This window comes from Ovis aries, chromosome 2 (assembly GCF_016772045.2).
Source record: "Ovis aries strain OAR_USU_Benz2616 breed Rambouillet chromosome 2, ARS-UI_Ramb_v3.0, whole genome shotgun sequence".
Classification (NCBI taxonomy): domain Eukaryota; kingdom Metazoa; phylum Chordata; class Mammalia; order Artiodactyla; family Bovidae; genus Ovis; species Ovis aries.
In genome coordinates this window covers 150,518,323-150,541,390 of record NC_056055.1, presented here as the reverse complement: position 1 = coordinate 150,541,390, position 23,068 = coordinate 150,518,323, and the positions used below count along the sequence as shown (strand labels likewise).

The 23,068-nt window shown below is 48.8% G+C and overlaps 1 protein-coding gene across 13 annotated transcripts in view; it reads left to right on the top strand.

Moving 5' to 3' along the window:
* The window catches only part of TANC1 (tetratricopeptide repeat, ankyrin repeat and coiled-coil containing 1), a 244,229-nt gene that overhangs the window by 208,775 nt on the left and 12,386 nt on the right, over positions 1 to 23,068 (top strand). For all 13 annotated transcript variants that reach the window (XM_042244924.2, XM_042244919.2, XM_060409856.1 and 10 more), the window contains 4 exons: positions 4,149 to 4,385; positions 6,020 to 6,205; positions 8,677 to 8,755; positions 21,973 to 22,106. In XM_042244924.2, the coding sequence (XP_042100858.1) occupies positions 4,149 to 4,385; positions 6,020 to 6,205; positions 8,677 to 8,755; positions 21,973 to 22,106 (636 nt within the window). The remainder of the gene's footprint in view (positions 1 to 4,148; positions 4,386 to 6,019; positions 6,206 to 8,676; positions 8,756 to 21,972; positions 22,107 to 23,068) is intronic.

Here is a 23,068-nt window from a genome sequence, read left to right as displayed (position 1 = left end):
CCCCAGCCTAGTCAGAATCTCCAAGGGTGGGGCTGGTGCTTTGGAAACTTGCAAGCTCCCTGGTGGTTTCAAGGAGCAGCAGGGTTAAGAAGCATGGGTTTGGAGAAGATCACAGATTGCTTAGGGGGATAAGTGGTAAAAATACCCACAGCATCGCACCAACAAAGGAAATGTTTTTCCCAAGAAGCAAATAGAGAATTGATGACAAATGCCTTTAGGAAAGTTCTGCCTCTGTGCACAGACCTTCCAGAAGACTTTTCTTATATAGTATTATGTAAGACATTACTGAAGCAACACCTTCCAATGTTCTTACAAGAGAGTTTCTGTCCAGTAGAATGGGGTGGTGTACTGTCATTTCGTTAGAGAGCACCTGAATCACAGAGAGGTTGAGTAATTTTCTGAAAATCACACAAAAAGTTAGTTAAGAGGCTGATTGAGAACTCAGACTGTTTAATTCATCATCTTTTTCTTTTAGGCTCATGAATCTCAAGAGGGGATGGGATTGATGGGAAAGGGGAGAGAGAGGGTAACTGGCGATCAAAGTCACCCTGTGAATTTACAAGCAGTTTCTGCCTGTCCTTTGGTGTCCAGAGTCCAGTGTGCCCAGTGGTGATGTTATGTGTGTGTGTGTTTTAAGTCTTTTTTACTTCTGTGATGTTGGTAAATGATGCCCCTGCTTTAATCTTTTCTAATATTTACTCATCTGTCTGTTTTGGCTACGTCGGATCTCAGTTGCGGCGGCGTGCGGCTCTTCATTGTGGCATGCAGGCTTCTCTCTAGTTGGGATGCATGGGCTCAGTAGTGGCAGCTGGGCTTAGTTCCCCCCGGGCTTGCAGGATCTTAATTCTTCGACCAGAGATCGAACTCAGTCCCCTGCATTGGAAGATGGATTCTTAACCGTTAGGCCAGCAGGGAAGTCCCTGATGTGTGCGTTTTGAAAATTTTGAAAAGCTGTTCGAGTTCTGCTCTGTATTGCTCTCGCCTGAGAACTCATTTCTTGGGCCTCAATAAAACCCCTACTGTGCCAGCAGCATTGTCGTATTCCTGCCACACTGTTGGCGGTTACTCAGAGGGAAGTCATTTTCTCAAAAACCCTGACTTTTGTTGGGCACTTACCCTTTTAAAATGCTTTAAAGTCCTGCTTGAGTCTGGTGCTGTTTTTAGGAGCAAACCGATTTAGGGCTCTAGAGCAAGCTCAGTGGGGATGGGTTTGCCCGAGGTTGTGTCCCGTGTCACTGTGGGGATAGGGACACCTCTCCTGATTTCTCCTCTCTGTATTTTCTGCCCTTCTGTCCACATGTACTGGTTGGCAGCTGGAGGCTGGGTGGGTGTTGACCTGGTGAGGTTGGAGGATGGTTCCCTTGTGACTCTGTGAATGATGAGGTGGGTCTAGTTGCTTGGGCACAAGTGTGCTTGCTTTTTTGGGGGGAAGTATTGTTGATTTACACAGTTGTGTTAGTTTCAGATGCACAGCAAAGTGGTTCAGTCTACACACACACACACACACACACACACACACACACACACAGAGTTTTGTTAGTTTCAGATGCACAGCAAACTGGTTCAGTCTACACACACACACACACACACACTCACTCACTCACTCTCTCTCTCTCTCTCTCTCTCTCTCTGTTCTTTAGATTCTTCTCCCTTACAGGTTGTTACAAAGTATCGAGTATAGTTCCCTGTGCTGCGCGGTAAAGGTCCTGTTGTTGCTCTCTTTTATGTACAGCAATGTATATCTGCTATCCCCAGATTCCTACTTTATCTCCCCTCCCCCCACTTTGAGAGGTCCTTCCTTAATTATAAGCATTGGTCCTAATAGTGGTAAGGAACTGACTTGTGGGCCATCCTCGCCCATAGAGGGGCTTTGTTCACTGCTCTTATCTGTGAACTTCTGTGTCTTAGAACCAGTGTCTTGTGCCGTAGGCCAAATGGGAAATGGAGCGTGCCGAGTAGATGATGGTGTTCAGGGCTGGTGTGTGTGGATGACGTGGGGGTGTGTGCATAGGGGAGGGCGGGGAGCATTCTCTGTAGACTGGGGGGACTGCTCCCGGGGGTCCTGGCGTTGAAGCAGGCACTCAGTGGAAGTGATCCTTTGTCATGTGTATCTATGGAGAGGGAATTTATTCCTGGCAGAGGGAACTGTACGGAAGAGAGGGGAGGACCCGGAGGTGGGGACCTGCCTGCCCCTGTTATGGGACAAGCATTAGACCCACTGCGGTCACCTTTGCGGGGCAGTGGGGTGGTGGGTAAGTGAAGGGAAGAGTGCTGCTAGAGGAGGTCAGAGAAGCAGCTGAAGGGCTGGGTCACCCAGGGCTCAAGCCTCAGCGGCAGCCAGTGAGTCTGCAGGTTTTACTCTCTGGGTTCTAACCAGTCTGTATGGTATCACTATTCTGAGGTGTGGTATCACCACCAGAATAATAATTTATCACTTTGTAAATATTCTGTTAGCTACTCTTGTGGGCACCGTATCATTGAAATGCCTCAGATTTTATATTCCTTGTCATCTTTCTCTATCCTCTAATGATCCCATGTGTCTCTGGTTAGATAAGACGCAGTCTCTGTGGTTTTCATACCTAATGGGCAGCCGGAGGCGGCCAGAGTCTGTCAGGGGGTGATTGATGCGATCGGGATCATTGAAGGGGACTGTTTGAAGAAACGCAGTGGGCATCTTAATAGGTGTTAATGGAATGTCATTTTTCCAATGATCTGGAGATTTGAAGAAAATATTAGTATAGCTATAATTCACATAGAGTATTCAATGATTTTATTTTAAAACCTATAGATAACGAATTTCCTTTTATATCTGGATCCAAGGCGTTCAGTGGGTGGTGGATATGTAGCAATTAGTCAGACAGGCAGATGCTTTTCTAGGAGTTTTGTGCTGCTGACCGTCCCAAGCATATGAGCATTTTTACATGTTCTGCTCTTTCTTGTAGGTACAACTCCTTGTAAAGAAAAAACTGTATGCTCTTAATTTTGGCTTTATTATCTCACTGTTAATTATTTAATCCCATGATGATTATTTCGTTGTTCCCCAAAATGAATTTTCTCTTTTTATTTGGATCAGACAGTGGTTTTCAAAATGTGATCCCCAGATCAACAGCATCTGTATCACCTGGGGGGAATTCAGTAAATAGGCACATTCTTAGACCTCACTCCCACCCCCGCCAGACCTACTGAATCCAGAGGTCTGAGTCCAGACAACAGACATTTTTAAATTTTTGTTTTTCAATTGTAATAAACACATCATAAAATATATCATCGTAACTACTTTTAAAGGTAGAAATCAGTAGTGGTAAATATATTCATATTATTGTGCAGTAATACAACTCCACAATAAAACTAAACTCCCCACCTATTAAACAGGTCTTGTCTCCCCCGCCTTCTCCCAGGCCCTGGAAGCCACCATTCTACTTTCTGTCTTTGTGAATTTGACTGCTCTATGTCCCTTATACTAGTGAAGTCATACAGCATTTGTTTCTTTTTGGTTGGCTTCGCTCATGGCTCAGTGGTAAAGAATCCGCCTGCCAGTGCAGGAGATGCAGGTTTGAGCTCTGGGTCTGGAAGAGCCCCTGGGGCAGGAGATGGCAATCCACTCCAATATTCTCGCCTGGAAAATTCCGTGGACAGAGGAGCCTGGTGGGCTGTAGTCCGTGGAGTCACAAAGAGTCAGACGTGATTGAGTGAGCAGTGTTCTCAGGGTCCATCGTGTTGTTACGTGGGGCAGGATTTCCTTCCTTCTGAAAGCTGAGTGATATGCCAGCATATGTACATACCGCTTCTGTTCGTCCAGTCATCCTTTGACCTTTTAGTTTGCCTGCAGCTCTTAGCTATTGTGAACAGTGCTTCCATAACACAGCAGTGCGGGTGTCTCACCGAGATTCTGATCTCATTTCCTCTGGACGTGAACCCAGAGTGGGACTGCTGGGTGCTGAGAAACCTCCATTCTGGTTCCCGAGGCAGCTGTGCCATTTTGCATTCTCACCAGCGAGAATGCGGATCTTCAGTGCATGTGTAGGTCACACCGGTGCACACTCACGTTTGAGAACCACTGGACTAAGGATACCACCCTTCTCCACAAACATTGTTATGATCGCCAACTTCATGAGAAATTAATCTTGTTGGGGGACATTCTCCAACAGGTGAGCCGTCTCCTGATTTTAGGAGGGGCCAACGTGAACTACAGGACCGAAGTGTTAAATAACGCCCCGATCCTGTGCGTCCAGTCTCACCTTGGCCACGAGGAAGTGGTCACTCTGCTTCTGGAATTCGGCGCCTGCTTGGATGGCATGTCAGAGAACGGCATGACTGCCCTCTGCTACGCGGCCGCTGCAGGCCACATGAAGCTGGTGTGTCTGCTGGCCAAGAAGGGGGCGAGGGTAAGTGACAGGCTTCCCCGCAGAGGGCTGAAGGGGGCCACAGAGGTGGGAAGTGTCTTCCATTGCTGGTAGAATTCTCACTGGCTGGACCAGGCTCCCTTCTGCCTCTACTTTGTCAAGTTGCAATGAACAGAAACAGAAAGGGTGGAGCTACAGACAGTGTGTGATGTGGCCTGATGTGGGTATGTGTGATAGAAGTATATTGTCTGCAAGAGGGAGAGGGGGCCGTGTGTTTTGTTCAAAGCTCTTATTCTGCTTAATCCTGCCTGAGGCGAGGCTCCTTCCTGGTCATTAGAGGCCCAAGTAAGGCCATCCTTTAAAAAGCCTGCAAGTGTTGCCTTGGAACTTGTCACAGAATTTAACTCTGCACTGGATGAGTTGAAAATTTAAATGTGTTTTTTTTTTCTCCTTTCTTTTTATTTCATGTTATGTCTTCTTTAAAAAAAAATAATAAAATGAGTTCTGTGGGTCTTGGAAGTCATGTGCCTAAAACAATGCAAAGTAACTATATTATTAACAAGTTGCTCAAGGACTGTCAGTATTAATAGGTTGAATGAGAACAGTGCCAAGTTTACAGTAAACTCTGTTTAAGCACTTTGTTGGGGAAGGGAGAATGTACTTCTGAACAGCAGTAGAAATAAATTGCTGATATTTGTTTTTCTTCTTCATAGTTAGGCTTTTTGAAGTTCAACAAAAGATGTTAGACTTATAGTAACTATGGGAGTCTTTTTGCTTTTTTCTCTTGAAAGTAGAGCATTTGGGATGGGTCATCCCTAGTTCATGGAGGAAGGGAAATGCTTCTGTTAAATCTTTCCAGTGGATTCATTACTGCTCACACTGCCCTGTTTCCACCTCCAGACCATGGCTTGGCTTTATTTGGAGGCTAACTGAGAGCTCTGTAGGAGGGGATGGAATCATATAGGTGGCTTATGTAGGCAGAGCCTCTGGGTTGAGGTCCAGAGCATCTTCAGAATTTGCAAGTGAGGCTGGACCCTAAGTCCTCTCCCAGCCTAAGATTCCCAGGCTTAGACAAGGAATGAAGTATTATCTGCTGCCTCTTGGGCCATAACGGGTACGCAGCCCTTGGTTACTGCCCCTTTGTGGCTGAGCAGCCTTCCTGGCTTTGTGGCCACATTTGGCATGCTGGCACGACCTGGGTCACCTGCCTTCCCCAGTAAAATGCCCTTCCTTGTTCAGAGCTGGGTGTTCCAGATCCCTCCCTTTTGCTGGCTTTCCTGTTTCAGTGACTAAAGAACTGTTCTGCCCCCCCAAATCATAGCTTGCCACAGAAGATTAAGGATATTCCACCCAAGTGGCCAGGGTTGGGAGGAACAGGTTTTGTCTGCTCTCATACCTGCTCCCCAGAGAACTGGAAGCTCCAGTTCACTTCTTAGAGAGACAAAGGGCATGAAGAGGATGCCTTGTGATCACTAGTTCTACAGAGGGAACTCGAGGCCTGGAACAGTGCATCAGTTGCAGTAATTCAGACGCAGACTCTCCAGAGAGACACACTGGGACACGAGCCCCATACATCTGCGGTGGGATGGGGTTTGTTCACAGCACATGTGGGTCACTGTGACAAAGTGATGCTCAGCTGTGACCTTCCCCTGCTCCTGCCCCGCCTCCCCACCCAGGTGGACCACCTGGATAAGAAAGGCCAGTGTGCGCTGGTCCACAGTGCACTGAGGGGCCACGGCGACGTTCTCCGCTACCTGCTGACCTGCGAGTGGTCGCTGGGCCCGCCCCAGCCCGGCGCGCTGAGGAAGAGCCAAGCCTTGCAGCAGGCGCTGACGGCGGCCGCCAGCATGGGCCACAGCTCGGTGAGTGGGCCCTTTCCCAGGGCACTTCTGGGAGAACGGGAGCCCGGTGGGCTGGGCACTTCGCACTCACCTTCTTCCAAGTTGCCCGCTTGTGATGCACTGAAGGAATGAAAGGAAATGAGGGTTTCCAAAAAGAGCAGTTGGTCTCACCACGTGTGAAGATGTTGTTGTTACCGCAGCCTTCCCGGGAGTGGAAGGAGCCCCTCCAGGGTGCTCTCTCTGCCCCTCCTGGCTTCTTCCTGTCTTCCTTCCTTGTTCTGTTTTTACCTTCTAGTCCTGCTCTCCTCTCCTCTTCCCGCTTCGATTCATCCTTTTGTTCTTGTGGTCTTTGAACAATAATCACATAGAATCCTAATTCTCAACTTCTTCTTGAGTATTCGAAGGATTTTTATAAATAGAGTTGTTTAAAATAGAACCCGCTCTGGTAGCATGTAAGAATGCTTGTCATTTACGGTTCCTACACTGAAGGAGGACTTCATGCAGTAGTTACATCAAGCACTTATTTCTGGCAGGTGTCAGTGTTCCTCGATTTGAAGATGTAGTTGTCATCTCCTGACCCATGTGTCTGTGAAGTTAATATTTTACCCTTTTTCTTCTGTGTATTTCTCACTCTGTATTGTCTTCAGGCAGTTAGAGTTGCCAGTGTTTCTAAGATTCTTCCCCACAATGACTTTGTACCAAAGTAAATGTGCCAAATGTAAAATGTACCAAATGTAAAATGTAAATGTGCCAAAGTAAATTTGGGTACCAAGCTGGCTGGCTGGTTTTTACCATTTAAAACACTGGAGCAGATACACATATATACGCAGCTAGCTGGCTTATTGTTGGGATTTAAAATGTCAAAAATGCACATATATACTACTTCAACCAAGACAATATATTGCAGCAAGTTGAATACAGAAGCATATAAGAAAAAGAAGCTATCTTCTCTTAGGACAGACATAAAAGAAATTTATAGAAATGTAAAACAATGCTAGTCAAGTTAACTATGTTTTAGTTTTGGAGAAAAACACTCTTTTTCATAAAAAAACGAAAACAGCGCACATTTCATAAAAATGTATTAAACATTACCATATAGTGGGTTTATTATTTTTTAGTTTAAAAATACAAATAAATATTTTTAAAGACCTGTTTACATAGAGAGAGAGAGAACATGTTAAATCGATATATTTGAATGTGGATGCTTTTGCTTCTTAAACTGTTCCCTAAATCTGCATGGGTCCAGAAGGTGAAAAATCATCTTAGGAAGGACAGTGTAGCCACGTTGGTCTCAGGCTCTTGTGAAAGTGGCTGTGAGGAGCCGTGGATAAGCAGCCGCATAGCCAGCCACTGCTTCATGGCGAAGGACAGGGCTCATTCACCACAAGACTTGAGGGGCGTGTTGGTTGCCGCCTGCTGTTGCCGTAAGTGACCACAGACTTCAGTGGCTTGAAGCAGCCTGTTCTGGAGGTCAGAAGCCTGAAATTAAGTTGGGTCAGGAAGCCAGTGTTTCTTTTGGAGGCTTCAGAGAAGAGTGTTTCTCTTTTTTTTTTTTTCCCCCTAGCTTCTAGAAGCCACCTTACTCCTTAGCTTGTGGCCCTGCCTCTGTCTTCAGGGTGTGTTTCTTGTCATCTCACCTCATCCTTCCCTTGACCCTGGTTCCCCCTGTCCCTCTTATAAACAGCTGTGATCGTATCAAGTATCTGTACAATATACACCGTGATAATTCAGGATAATCATCCCATTTCAAGATTCGCAGTCACATCTGCAAATCCCCTCTTCCCATGTAAGGTAACATTCACGGGTTTTCTGATTAGGATGTGGGGCCCTTGTTGTGAGTGGATTGGGAAGCTGGAAGATGGCTGGCGTCCTGCTCTCCTGTGGCTGCCGGTGAGCAGGGTGGATGCCGGTGAGCAGAGTGGATGCTGGTGAGCAGAGTGGATGCTGGTGAGCAGGGTGGATCTGACTCTGGTTAAGGGCTCAGATACTTCTGGCTCCTTGCCCTCACCCCTGTAACGCACCCTGCTGTTTGACAGAGGGAAAAGAATAATGTGAGTGGAAAAAGCATTTGAAGCAGCATTATTTTATTGAAAGGTATATACATCACCTTGTTTTCCTTCCTTGTGAATAAAGGGATTCACCGTCTTCTGGCGATTTATGCAGAAGCTGCACTCTGTATGATCTCCCCTGTCCTTTGTTGATGAGGCTGGCATATTTGGGTCATGTTGGAATTCATTAGAATTCTGAGTACCTAGTAATCCTGAACAGCGTTGCTGAAATTTACTTTTTTTTTTTCTTCTTCTTCTTCTCAAAGTGAAAATGTGAATAGCATATGAACTAAGCTGGAAAACCATTTTCATTATATTTTCTCTCCTTGTGCAGCATGAGATAATCATGGTTAAAAAACAACACGTTCTCTCCTTTGATACACAGGATATAATAAGCACATATGGCTTTGAAAACTCATTAAATCACCTTGCCACTTCTGACAGGTGCTCCAGTGCTTGCTGGAACTGGAAAAGGAACATGAAATAGACGTCAATGGCACCGACACACTGTGGGGAGAAACAGGTAATTATGGTTCCCCTGCTAGTAGTTGGGGCCAAGTAGCTCCTTGACGTCCTAGCCGCCATTTTGGCCTAGTTGTCTTAAGAATGACATGGGATGCATCTGGGCCTATTGTTATCACAAAGCATTTGAAGTTAAGAGCTTTTGAAACTTCCCAAATGATGAGTAAAACTTTTCTAGAAAGCAAGTACAGTTTGAATCATTTTGAATTAAACCAGCAGTTCCTGTGCCGCTGATGAATGTCAGCTAGAAATACCCAAATAAGGCGGTGCTTTCCACCTTGCTGAGTGTTTCCATGTCCTAAGCAACTTGGTCATCCTGTGGCTGTGCACCGTGAGCCCGGCAGAACTTCCAGCCCCGTGTTCAGGTGAACCCAAGGTGCTCAGCGAGGAAGGTCTGGCCTGCCTTCTCCAGAGTGGGACTCAGTCCTCATGGAGCCTGCCTAGCAGACTGAATGCCAGCTACAGAGTCCATTTCCTTGGGTGTGGGGGGTGTGTGTTGAACTGTAGTGTAGGTGAGTAAATCTTCAGGAAGATCTGAGTTGGCCACTTGTCAGGTTAATATTAATATAGATAACACTGCTTTGAAATTTTCCATTTGACTGAATTGGTTCTTAGAAGTGTGAGACTTTATCAGTTGCTGTTTACCAAATGTAACCAAAGGTGTTTAACATGCATTTCCTGGCTGTGTCCTGTGTATGACTTCAGTGTCTCCTGTACAGGTTTATTTCCAACTGCTTCTCAGTTATTTCCTAACAAACCAAACGGTGGTGTGTAGAGTCCCTCAGGTAACTCATACTTAGGAAAAGCCTCAGAGTTTCTTGATGGGTAGCACAGGTGCTCAGCCCCCTAGTGCCCTCCCCACTGCCCCTCCTCCCCTGTCAACCCAGCCCACCCAACTCCCCTGTAGGTGCTGCTGGGCGCGTGCATGGGCCCTACAGTGCTAGCTGTGTTGCTGTGGGTGGTGGGCTGGCGGCAGGGTTGGTGTTAAAGGGTGAGAGTGGTGGCATGTCCGCTAGGTTCAGGGAGAGTGCAGGACTCACAGGAGGGTTTAGGTTATGCTTGGGGTCCGTGTGTGCAGATACAGATATTGGCCTGAACCCCTTACGGAGTCTTTTCCTCAGTCACTTCAATGGTATGGGCTACTCCATGCTTGGTGAAGTTTCCCCCACTTCCTCTTGGGCTGTGGGCCTCAAGGTAGCCCACAGGCCAGCGCATGGCTTTCTTTGTGCTTCTCTGGAAGACCAGATCCCTGTCCTCTGGGGCCTGGAGGCAGGGTCTTTGCCTCTTTGTCAAATGAGGTAAATAATCCTGCTTTCTAGGATCTGGTGAAGACTGAATGAGATGTGACAGTCTTGGCCAGGTGTTCCCGATGGTCAGAACCCCTGGGGCAGTTGGGCCTAGAAATTGATTCATTAGGTGTGTGTGACTTGACACACGCTGTGTGTGCTCAGCCTCAGTCCAGTAATTATGTCTGACTCTTTGCCACCCCATGGACTGTAGGCTGCCAGGCTCCTCTGTCCAAGGGATTCTCCAGGCAAGAATACTGGAGTGGGTTGCCATGCCCTTCTCCAGGGGATCTTCCTGATCCGGGGATCAAACCCGAGTCTCTTGCGTCTCCTGCGCTGGCAGGCAGATCCTTCACCACTGCGCCACCTGGGAAGGATAGGACACGCCTTTCCTAAAAGTCCACCCAGGTGATTTCAGGGGCTCTGTGGCCTCGGGACAAATAGAGAATCACTGTAAGCAGCTGTCTAAGTGCCGGCCTCACAGGGACACTAGTGAGAGGAGCCGTGATGACGATGGGGGTCAGTGCCAGTACCTGTAACATCCCTCACTTAGCTCAATAAGAATCTCTGATCTTTAATATTAGAGGGGTAAAAAATCTAGAGAAGCAGAGGAGGCTTTCATTTGAGAGCTCTGTTTGTGTGGTCTGTTTTTTTCTTGAGATGACCAGTCCTGAGTTTCAATAAGCACCTTCCTTCCTTCCCCCTTGAGAATCTGCTAGGTTGTAGGCTAAAGAAGCATGGAAGAGAAACTACAGGCTCCCATCAACCTCAGTGTAAGGATGAATAATGGTTCAGCTTCTCCCTTGCAAAGCCTTGTATATAACCTTCAGACTACTCTGCAGCCTGAGAAGCAGGTCATAGCTTTCCTCTGCAGGCAGAAAACCTGAATTTCCTCAGCCGAGAGTGTGAGAGACTTTAGAAAAAATTTAAACCAAGAGAAAGCTAAGCACTTAGAAGCCCCAGCTGTACTCTGTGGCTGCATGTCAGTAAAACCAGTCTTGCCTGCTCTGCATTTTTCTGTCTGATATTTTTCTCCTGTGTTCTTTCAGAAATGTCCACCCATGTCTGCCACTACAGACCGTCCTGATTTCCCGAGGAAATCAGGTTGTCAGTGGTTGTCAGAGGAACACTGAAATCTTGCAGAAGAAGTTTTAGATGAGGGAGCATCTGCATATATGGGGCTTTGCATAGAAGTGGACTGCATTGCCCAGATTGTGAGGTCTGTGTTTGGGATTCAGCCACACAGGGTCCACGTTACCTGACCACAAATGCCTTCCGGAAGAGACGGCCCCAGCGGTGACAGCCTGAGTCAGTGGGGCAGCTTGTAGTCCTTGTTCTCATCTGCGTGCTGTTTCTAATTGCTGAAGACTCTCAGAGTGAAAGCAGTTGCTCTCCTTCCTGGTTTGATCCTCATTCCTGGGTGTAGTCAATGGTGCTTTGTGCCTAAAACACTCTAGAATGGAATGTGTCTGTCTCCGGCTGCAGCTTGAGGGTAGGATCCCAAGAGTTCATTCAAGTCTATGCAGTGTAGATTAGCTGTGAACAACTTGGATTTAAAATACCAGCTGATGGGGTCCTGCAGGGTCTCCATGGTCTGTTCTTGCCTTACCTGCCCAGCTTTGATGGTGTCCATGCAGCGCTATGCCGCTCTGTTTGGAGCTCAGCTACCTGTATCTCTCCTGGTTTTGGAGAGCAAAGAGCCTAGTTTATGTAAGGTTCTCTTTCCACCAGCTTCTGGAGCCATTTGCTTTTTATGTCTGTTTGGTTTGTTCGGTTATTAGATCCAGCCCTTCAAAATCAGTCCTGTGGCTCTTCAGCACTTTCCCTTGTTCTCACGCAAATAAAGAGTGTGACACTCACTCCAGTGGAAGAAGAGTGAGGAAAAAGCTTGGAGCTCCTAAGGAGTGGGCTTGGGGTACGTCTCCACCCAGCAGCTCTGCCTGTGTGCCTGCCAAGGCCCCCTGCCCGTGACATTCACACAAACAGCCTTGTTCAGACAGCCTTGATCCTGTAGTTTCTGGGCAGCCTGACCCATCAGATGCTCAAGCTATCTGCTTCAGGCATTCCACAGTCATGACAAACAAGTGCTGGCTCCCACGAAGTCTTGACCTAACTGAGTTACTGTCTCCTTGTCAGTGTTCGATGGGAATCAGCCGGATAAAATGATCAGAAATGCTTAACTGGTGACCTCATGCTGCTGTGAATTGTCAGAGGAACTGTGCTTCCAAACTCCAGGCCTCTCTCAAGTCTATGAGCCTGCTGTCTGTCTCTAGTCAGAATCTCTTGCTCTTTAGGGGAATAGAAACGCTTCTATTTCAGTGACTATGCCTGTTGTGTAATCAAAGCGTTCCCAGCCCTGACTACTTGGGGTCACGTTGCAGTTCCCTGCTTAGTACTTACTGCTTATAAATTTGATTGTTGATGTTGCTTATCTGATGAAAGCTTATTGTGCTAACATTATGGGTTTCGGGAGGGCAGAACTCTCCAAGTCTCCTGTGCTCTTCTTTCTGTAATCACTGCGTCTCGTCTCATGTTGTCCTGTAGAACTTTCTGTGATGATGGAAATGCTTGTTATCTGTACGTCCAGCCTGGTAGCCACTAGCCACTGGTCTTGTCTGGTGCTTGGTACATAGCTGTTGACTGAGTGGACAGGTGGGTTTAAAGAAAACAAAGTTATGTTAACTTTTAGGGTAGGTAACACTTGCCTTGCAGAATAATTTGGGAGAAACTGTGTTGTTGGAGGGAAGAGGTCAGGAGCCCGTTGCTCACTGGGACCTTGTTCATTGGGTCTTCTTGTCTGTCATAGTGCAGGTCATGTGCTGCTGGGCTCCAGGCTAGCTTAGATGCCCTCGACCTAGTCATCTATGCGGCTGGGTGCTGTACCACATCTTTGGAAACACCTAGCTATTAGCAGCTACCCACGGCATGGACATGACTGACAGGCCAAGATGGCCAGTTCCAGCCCCATCTTTGTGTACATAACATCTCCCTCCCCGCACTGCCAGCCCGACTGCCAGCCCCCGATGTGCTGCACCCTGTGGTCCCTTGGAAATCCTCCTCACTGCTCCTAGTTGGCTGCAGCAGGCTTGGAGCCCTGGCTTCACACATGGGCAGGACGCCATCCCGCCCGCTAGCCAACCGCTCCCAAGGACTGCCCTTCCCTAAGTTCTGAACTGAGACGCCCTGTCAGAGGTAGTTAGATGTCTCACCGAAATGTTTCATGTCAAGTATTCTTTTATGAGGTTCATGCTTCTTTAGTTGGTAAATCCTTTCCAAAGAAATTTAATCATTGTAAATATTGTTTTTATTGCTAAAGCTGTTAAGAACACTGTATTTTCCTCAATTTCTAAGATGGGTTGAATTTTCTCCCCAGTAAATCAAATGGGGTTTTTAGCTGTATAACCTTCATCATCATCGTTTGTGGAGGAAGTCTAGTCCAGCATGTATGCCAGTCGTGGGTCACTCTTCTCTAATTCTGCGTGGAATTCTAGATGGGACTTGAGTCTCAGCCCAGCCCCTCAGCTGGGTGTGGGACGTTTCCAGACCAGTTTGGGGCAAGGATCTTCACACCTGTTTCCTTATAGGACCAGGAAGCCAGAATATGAGTTATATTTCTCTTTGCTGTTTTAAAAGTTTCTCTCTTCTCTCTTGTCTCTATTCAACTGCTTCAGTTTCCACTCTGGGACTCTGCCTGTCCTTCTGTGGGGATGCGGGGAGTGAGGTGTCCTTCAGCTCTCACTGCAGGGACCATGGACGGCTGAGCTCATCACACCCAAAGCCACCCCAGAACTCTGTACGTGCACATCAGGCAACAGGATGCCTTGTGGTTGATGTAAAAGAACCCTCTCTTCTTTCAGATTTTACCTTAGGTTATTTTTGGAGAGAGTAGGGCTCTTATTTGTTAAGAATTTAAAGGAAATTTGAGACTTCTGGATTGAGGTTGGCTTTCACACCGGTTTGGTACATCTCAAGGCAGAATTCAGGTGAGAGACTAGAAAGAAAAGAACTGCTGTCTTCTTGTTAGGACATGTGGAGAATTTACGTGAAGGAATTTGCTTTGTAGAGACAAGCAAGTTACTTCTGTTGTACAGTTTTTGGAGGTCCCGGGGAGGTCTCATCCATACTGCGGGGAAGTCCTCAGGCATTCCTTCCTCTGCTAGGGTTTGCTTTAGAAAAGAACAGTAAGATGGGTGGAAATCCAGATTTCTGTCCACTCTGAACAAGGTAGAAGTTTTGGCTGTCCTAAGCATAAAAGCATGAAAGAGGGGGTAACCCAGAACCTTAGAGAGTGTGAAGGAGGGGATAACCTAGAAGGGGGGTGATCCAGCATTCCGGATGGAGGGGGCAACCCAGGCCCTAGGAAGGGAGGGGAAGGTGGTGGGTAACCCAGAACCCTGGAAAGGATGGGAGGGGGCAACTCAGGACCCTAAAGGGAGGGAAATGGGAGGGGGGTAACCCAGGACTATGAGAGGGGAGGGACAGAGTGGAGTAATGTAGGCACTGGAGGAGGGGTTAACTCAGGCTCTGGAAGGAGCTGAGGATAGGCACAGATTCACTCTTAATAGAGAAGATTGGAATGAACAGGGGAGGGACTGGGTGCAGCCACACCCTGTCCCCTTTCTGCCCTAGAAGACACCCGGGGGTTGCCCCTGACATGGAGATCTGTCCTCTGCTGAGAGGACAGCAGGAATCAACTGACAGTGTCTCAGTCCTGCAGGGCAGGTGAGGGGCAAGGAGGGAGCCCGCGGCAGCCCGCAGAGGCATCTCAGGTGCCTGTGTACTGGTGGCTTGACCGCTTACCAAGACCCTGTGCCCCACCTCCATTGCGCTGCTTTTGCTGTACACAGAGGCCTTTGTTCTAGTGAGTTCCTTCCTTTTGATTAAAACACAAAACCTGGGCTTCCAACATAAAAACATGTACTCATATGCATTTTGGTAGCTTAGAGCATCTTTACCCACAAACATGGCTGCTTGTTCTTTCAGACATTCCCTCCTAGCTCAGGAGGTTCACCTGCTCTCCTGTCGAAAAGTCATCTTGATTGTTTAAAATTCCTGTTGAAATACATTTGGATTCTTTCTGTTTTTGAGGCTGGGTACTAGCAGTAAAGAATCTGCCTGCCAGTGCAGGAGATGCAAGAGACACAGTTTTGATCCCTGGGTCTGAAAGAGGAGAAGGAAATGGCTACCTACTCCAGTATGCATGCCTGGGAAATCCCATGGACAGAGGAGCCTAGTGGGCTACAGACCGTGGGGTCTCAAAGAGTCGGATGCGACTGAGCGCGCACACACTTGTGTAGTATGGTTTTGTCAGAAGGTCCCCGTTTTGCATTGATCCCTCATGTGGGGTCCCGCATTAAACTCTGCTCTGCCCCGCTCACATGTATCCCCTCAAGGAGAGAAGGGAACAGCATAATGTACATGCCTTAAATAATGTGGTGTGTAAGAGGATCTACCCAAAACGTGAGCATTCTCAGCACACTTTAGAAGTGACAGCTGGTCTGAGCTGCAGTCTTCTGATAGATTTTTGGCACAAAGTCTGTATGGAATGTGATTTATGTCATCCCATATTTTAGGAAATTGTTTTTAAATTGAATTTATGTTATTTATAGCACACATTATCCCTCAAAGGACTTAAAGAGGCTTCTTTGAAATAAAATATATAAGAAAAGGAAAAAAAAGGTCAGAAACAGGACACGAGGAACAGCGTGGCTATTCCTCCGTAACGTCCTGCATGTTTGCCAGGTTGAGCTACTGTCTTGGCCTTAGGATGCCGTGTGACCAGAGAGAGAAGGGAACACACTCATTACAGATTATTCTTACTGTCTGCCGGAGAAAGCTTAACAATTCTTCAGGAGAAGAAAAGTATTTTCTGGTACCCTTGTTCTAGAACAACATTCTTAGTCTGATTGATTGAATATTTTTTAAAAGGAGATTCTTTAGGGGCCAAAGTGTGAGAGTTAAGAACTCAGACTCCAGCTGGACTCCCTGGCATCAAATGTTTTCCTGCCTCCCACTAGCTGTGTGGCCTTAGATGAGTTGTTTTAACTTCTCTGGGCCATATTTTCCTCATCAGTAAAACCAGGATGAGTGGTACTTGCCTCATAGAAGTTAGTTGTGTATTAAATAAATTTGTAAATTTGAAGGACCATCAAGTGTCCTGTAGCAAGCACTTCACAAATATCAGAGTATATTATGAAAATGTCAGAATCTTCTTATTTTCCTCCTGAGAGGAGACGAGCTCAGGGTCCTTCTGACTCTGCCATCTAGTCTGGTAATCTCACATTGCACTGTTTTCTTATCCTTCTTTAAAAGTTCTAAAAACCTAGGTTCCTTAGAATCACAAAGCGCATCATCAAAAGAGACTATAAGGGACAAAGAAGTGTGGTCACACGTGAAGTCCCGTGGCAGTTGCATATTTTATTTCTTTAAAACAATTCCTTGGCAACTTGAGGTTCGTGTTTAATCTGTGGACAGAGACTGATGGCATGTTTTCACTCTAGAACTGGTCGCACATCAGGAGTGTCTTGCACATCTGGCTCCTGTCTTGCTTTGTAAATGGTTCACTGGGGATGGGCTGATACAGTGAGGGAGGCAACATTTTCACGTGCTGCTTGGTTCCTGCCTGTTGCCTTGTAACAGAGGTTCCCTCTCCTTGACCCCACTGAGGCCTGCAGCTTCAGGCCCTCCTGGGAGACTTGTGCCGAATGCTGACCGATAAGGAACGGTCAGAACAATGAGGAAGGTGTTCCAAACAGCCACTCATGTGCTTCAGGGAGTGTCTGGGCAGTCCTGGCTTCCCATTCATAAGGTCACCCTCCAGCATGGGCGTCCGCCAAGGCCAGGGGTACTGGAGGCTCCTGGGGGTTGGTCTCCAGAGCAAAGGCATTTTCCAGTCAGAGCAGTCTTTATTGTGTGTCGTTTTATCCTTTGCATTGTTGAGGGTTCAGGTCTTTGTGGAGATGAAGAATTTATAGCTGCTGGGAAGTTTATTCTTTTCATGGAAGCCTCCCCCTCCCTCAGCCAGGAAGGAAATACCTCCCCAAACAAGGCTGTGAGCTTGGGTTTTTTATAAATGCAGTCCGTACAAGGTGGAGGAGGGGGTGTCCCGTGGCCTTCCGGGAGGGGTCAGAGCGCTGCTTCCATTCAGTCAGAGGCCTGTGGGACCAGCCTGTCTGAGTGGCAGTCCTGCCCGGACCCACAGGGACAGCAAAGCGAAACATAGGCTGAGTAACCTCTGGGGGAGCAACTTCTCCTGCTGCTAAGTCGCTGCAGTCGTGTCCGACTCTGTGCGACCCCATAGACGGCAGCCCATCAGGCTCCCCCGTCCCTGGGATTCTCCAGGCAAGAACACTGGAGTGGGTTGCCATTGCCTTCTCCAATGTATGAAAGGGAAAAGTGAAAGTGAAGTCGCTCAGTCGTGTCTGACTCTTCGTGACCCCATGGACTGCAGCCTACCAGGCTCTTCCGTCCATGGGCTTTTCCAGGCAGGAGTGCTGGAGTGGGGTGCCGTTGCCTTCTCCAAGCAACTTCTCCAGAGGCCAGTTATTAGAAAGTGCACGGGGAGGTGCTGCCACTCCCAAAGAGGTGTAAGAAACTGTGAAATCCCAGATTATCTTCCTGAGTGTCATAGTGTAGAAACTGAGGTCCCCAGCATTCCGTGACGCCTTCCGCCTTTGCTCTCCTCCAGCCGAGGCTCGTCTCCACTTGATCACATCTAACGGTCTCCATCGTGGTCGCAGCTCATTGACATTTGTGTGAACCCTGCTGCTTACGGCAGTTCTTTTTCCATCCATTTTTCTGAGAGATGGGGAAAAACCAGTATGTTAGGAAATAAAGTGCACCGGTAAGCACAAGTGCAGAAGCCAAGCTGAGCCCCTTGGCCCCCATGCGTCCCTCTCACGGCCATCTCAGCCAGCAGGAAGTGCTTCTGCGGCTGCAGCTGGTTCCTGTGCTCAGCTCGGGCCTGGGAGGGCGGCCTGGGGCATCAGTGTATGAGGTAAGAGAAGGTCACTGTCCAGAAGCGGGGAACTGCCTGTGTGTGCTCCGACCTGTCACCCTTCTAAAGACAGAAGCATGTCAGGGCTGGGGGCGACAGTCGTCGTTGAAACCCCCGGGCCTATGAAGCCACACATCCCTGTGTGTGTGTGAGAGAGAGACAGACAGACCTGGCATAAAATGTCATAAACAGCCCTGCTATGGAATGACTATGTTCCAGGTGAGCTGACAGTTGAGTTTTTGTAAATCGCGTCTTTGCCCAGAGAACTTTAGTTCGTATAAGATTCCTACAAATGATCCATTTAAGCAAGAATCGTCTCTCCCTGATGTTCTCAGTGAAGGGCTGCTGAGTGTGAATCGGGTTTTCTTGAAATGAACATCTGCCACGGCAGATCTCTCTTCTGCAGACAGAAGACTGTATTGCTGCGGAAAAATTTTAGTCAGAAAATGATATATGCCTTCATGGGAATTGAGCTCCAAAAATGCCATCTTGTTGAGGATTTTGCTAGTTGGAGACACTATGTTCAGTGTGGGTCTTGAGAAGTGCCATGAGCTCACACTGATTTGAGAGCCCGCCGCCTTTTCATACCAAGTCCTTTTTCTTCCTCCTTCTTCTTCAAATTCCCTCGGCCAGAAGCCAAGGCTTTGCCACACCATCAAGCGCTTTCTCCTCCTGTCCTGCTCCTTCCCCCTTCTTCTCTGACCCTTGTCAGAGGCAGGTGGTCAGCCTGCAGCAGAATAGCTGGAATTCCTGGGCAGAATTCTGCTGTGGTTTGTTTAAGCCTGTGGTTCACTGTCTTCAGTGTCCTTTGTTTCTGAATATGGTATCCTTAAATCCTTGTGGCTGGTGGAACTTGAGTTGCCCACCCCCTCCACCAGCCTCAGGGGTCCTGATGACACCAAAGATTCAATCTGAGTTGAAAAGGGGAAACACAGGTCCCGCTGTTTGGGGCGTCATTTGAAAGTGAGAGCCTGGTTAAGAACTTGCGATCCCTGTTAGGCCAGCTGTGTGGGACTCCAGCCTGTGCTGAGAGGCATTTTACCATCTCAAAGGCAGGCTGATCACCGGAAGTGCAGCCGGTCAGGCTGGAACGGAAGACAAGGGAATCCAGCCCTGTCTCGGGGCACTCTTCTGACTTCAGCTGCTCTAACTTCTGGCTCTTCTGGCGCCTTCCTCAAACACAGGGTCCTATTTTTAGTGCTGGGCTGTCATTTTTGATGTGCTGTTGTTGCAAAAAAAAAAATCAGTGGCAGCTGCAAAAGAAATCTTGATTTAAAGGCCCCGTTTATAATGCACATGGAACTTGTTTACCAAATAAGAGAGACTGGAATGTCACGGTGCATCAGCCGCTCATCAAATGGAAGAGGCTTGAGCTTGTTCCTTCCATGCCGTCCTGCCCACATCTAGCCACGTGCAGCGCGTGTGCCTTCTTTGTGCCACAGTCAGCTCCCTGCGGAGGAGGGGCTCCCTAACTGCAGGAAGGTCTCTGAGGAGTCGCAGGCCCCAGGTAGTAGCTCACATCCTCCATGTCCCAAACCAGCCCCAGGTGTTCAGATCTGTCTGAACCTAAACCAGTATATATATACCTGCTGCTGCTGCTACTAAGTTGCTTCAGTCGTGTCCGACTCTGTGCGACCCCACAGACGGCAGCCCACCAGGCTCCCCCAGTCTCTGGGATTCTCCAGGCAAGAACACTGGAGTGGGTTGCCATTTCCTTCTCCAATGCATGAAAGTGAAAAGTGAAAGTGAAGTCGCTAAGTCGTGTCCGACTCCTAGCGACCCCATGGACTGCAGCCTACCAGGCTCCTCCGTCCATGGGATTTTCCAGGCAAAAGTACTGGAATGGGGTGCCATTGCCTTCTCTAATATATATACCTAAACCAGTATAAATACTAGTCTGTTTACAGTATGTATAATTTATTTACAAACTTAGACATGTGATGGGTGGTGATGAGCCCGTTGGTATAACACGGGTAGGAATGGCACCTGGGGTCGAGACCCTTGGTAGCTTCCACTTCATCCATCCGCGGTTTGTTCTGGTTTGCCCCATCTCCAGAAAGCTGGTAAGGCAGACAGGATTTCTTTGTCCCTCCAAGGGAGATGGGGCCCCTATGTCACATTTATGTCCTTTGCTGTGTGTGTTCCTGGGAGTTAAGCCACGGCCAGGCCAAGACAGTTGGAGCAGGGGTGCTGTCTGTCCTGAGGAGTGTCTGGAGAGGACACAAGGACCCTGCCCTGCTCAGCCCCCAGTTCCGCACTTCAGCTGTCTGGGTGCTGGGGGACCGCTGGCTTCACAGCGGGGCTGGGCCCCGCCCTCTTGGAAAGGGGGCGGCTGGGGCCTGTCCTGCAACCGCCCAGGAGTGCTGAGTTCCAAACTGTTACCCTGTTTGTTTTGTTTTGTTCCTTGGAATCAGTGTTAAATTTGGGCGACTGATTTAGCTGTGTAGCGTTTATTGTGGTTGCTGTATAGTGTTCGCACCGTGATCTGTTGATGGGGTTGGTGGTCCGCGCCAGCTGGGCTGCTCCAGCTCAGGGCTGTGACAAGTACACATCTCTCTGTGCTCCATAGGCACCTCCACTCCAGGGGCGCCTCCAGGCTAAACTTGCTGTGCTCCAGGGGCACCTCTGGGCGCACGTCTGCACCTGGGTTGCTGGCTGGAAGGATGTGAATGTCTTCAACCAGCAGTGGGTCTCATTTTTGCAGTTACTTGGACTACTAGTGAGGTTGGGCACTTTTCATGAGTTACTGGCCTTTGGTCTTCACCTTTTGTGAACGGCCTATTTCTGTGTTTTCCCAGTTTTTATACTGAGGCATCTGACTGATTTGTAGGAATGCCAGGAGTTTGTAGGGGTGAGGCTGTATTTAAAGAAGAATTGCCCCAGGACTAGAGCTGCAGCGGCAGGCCCAAGCTTCTCCTTCCTTCTCTGGATTGTAGATAGCTTTCCTGGCCAGGGTTTTCCCCCACAACCTGCCACTGTCCTTCCCTCTAGACAGTGGTTCACATGCCACAGCCGAAGCCTCCTCTTCTAACCGAACCCCTCTTCTACTCATACCACCCCCCGCCCCCCCCCCCGGCCCCCCGTTATGTGTCATGACCTGGGCGTGGAGAGGGGCAGCAGCTGCCATGAGGTGGTCCTGAAGATTCCTGCCCTGTATTCTTGCCCTTCACATAGTTCCTGCTTTGTCCTTGGCTGCCTCCCTGCAGAGCCTCCCCTGCCAGCAGCAGCCGCCTGCCTCAGGGCCAGACTGGGCTGTTCGCTTTTTTTTTTTCCTTTCTCGACATCCTTAGTCCTGGATCTGGACTTGTTATGGAGATTCTAAGCTCCATGAAGGCAGGGATGATATGATACACTCTCAGTGTCTCAGTATTTATTAGTTCTTGTGGACTGAAATGTATGACTTTAGGGGAAGGAGAGAGGCTGGACTGTAATACTGATCTCTGTGTTTGTGAAAAAGACGACAATATAACACACGCTTTGTGGCTCCTGAATCTGCATTTGGGCTGGGCTTGCAGAGAAGGCTCTCATAGATGGAGCTGCCGTGGTAGAGTGGCTTGGTGGAGTCTGGGGCTCCATTTCCAGGATGGCACACACACATGGTGGCCGGGGTTGCTGGCTCTCTGCTGGGATGTCAGCCACACACAGCTTCTCCCCATGGCCTCATCTCAAGGCTGCTTGGGCTTCCTCCCAGCATGGCATCTGGTTCCAAGGCATGTTCCAAGGAATCAGAAGCTGCCCTCAGGGCCTGGGCCCACACACTGGTGCGGCATCATTTCTGCTGTAGTCTGTTGGTCCGAGGTGTCACAGAGCCCACCCAGATTCAGTGGGGCAGAGTGTGTGGTCCCCTTCCTCCAAGTGGGAGGGGTGTCGGAATCTGTGGCCTCCTTCGGCTACCACCATGTGGCCATCGTGCTAACAGTCTCCTCCTCCCTGTAGCCCTGACGGCCGCGGCTGGACGAGGCAAGCTGGAGGTCTGTGAGCTGCTGCTGGAGCGTGGAGCTGCCGTGTCTCGGACTAACAGGAGAGGGGTCCCTCCATTGTTCTGCGCGGCACGCCAGGGGCATTGGCAGGTACCCAGGGGACCCCGGAGGCTTCAGAAACAGTGGTTGGAAAAAGTGCCCATCGCCCCTGCTGGACCCTGTCTTCTCACATTCTTGGCTTCTGCTTGTACTGGGAGTCCTGCAACGGCAGGGCAGATGTCTGACCGGCTAGCATCGTCAGCCATGTGGGCTGGTAACCGGGTCAGAGACCTGGCCAGGGTTTTCCCCCACAACCTGCCACTGTCCTTCCCTCTAGACAGTGGTTCACATGCCACAGCCGAAGCCTCCTCTTCTAACTGAACCCCTCTTCTACTCATACCACCCCCCGCCGCCCCCCCGGCCCCCCGTTATATGTCATGACCTGGGAGTGGAGCTGGTGAGGCCCATTGTGTCGTCAGGAGATTTGCTGTAACAGAGCTGCTGGGTCATACCAGGATGACCCCTTTGTCCAGCGCACTTGGGAGAAGAATGGTCCTGCTGTGCTCTTTGGGGAAGGAAGCGTCTCCCTCTGGTCCTGCACTGGGACTCAGGCTGCTTTCTTTTCCTGGGAGTGGTGTGCTGTTGCTCGTAATGAAGGGATCCCTGAGAGCAGCGGTTTAGCCTTGCATTCCTTCATTTTGTAAACACTGACCATGTATCTGCCCCATGCCTGGCACCAGGTTACACACAGCTGCATAAAAACAAACGGCTCTCACCACATCCTTTATAGGAAGAATTTTCTAGACCCAAGTGTACATCATGGAGTTGGGACCCTTCTGATTCCTGCCAGCTCTGTCAGTAGGAGCCGTGAGGGCTCCCCACCAAGCTTCTGGCATTTCTTCTTTCCGGTTCTAAAAGCTTGGTTTGTACTATCCATTCCCTGTTACTCTCACAGCTCCTTGTGATGTCCTAGCTAATCCTCTCTCCTGGTCTTAGTGTCCCCTAAGTGGTGAGGAAGTTTGGAAGCGTTTGTTAGTGTCTCCAGAATGAGAAAGCAGTGGCAATACGCCCCC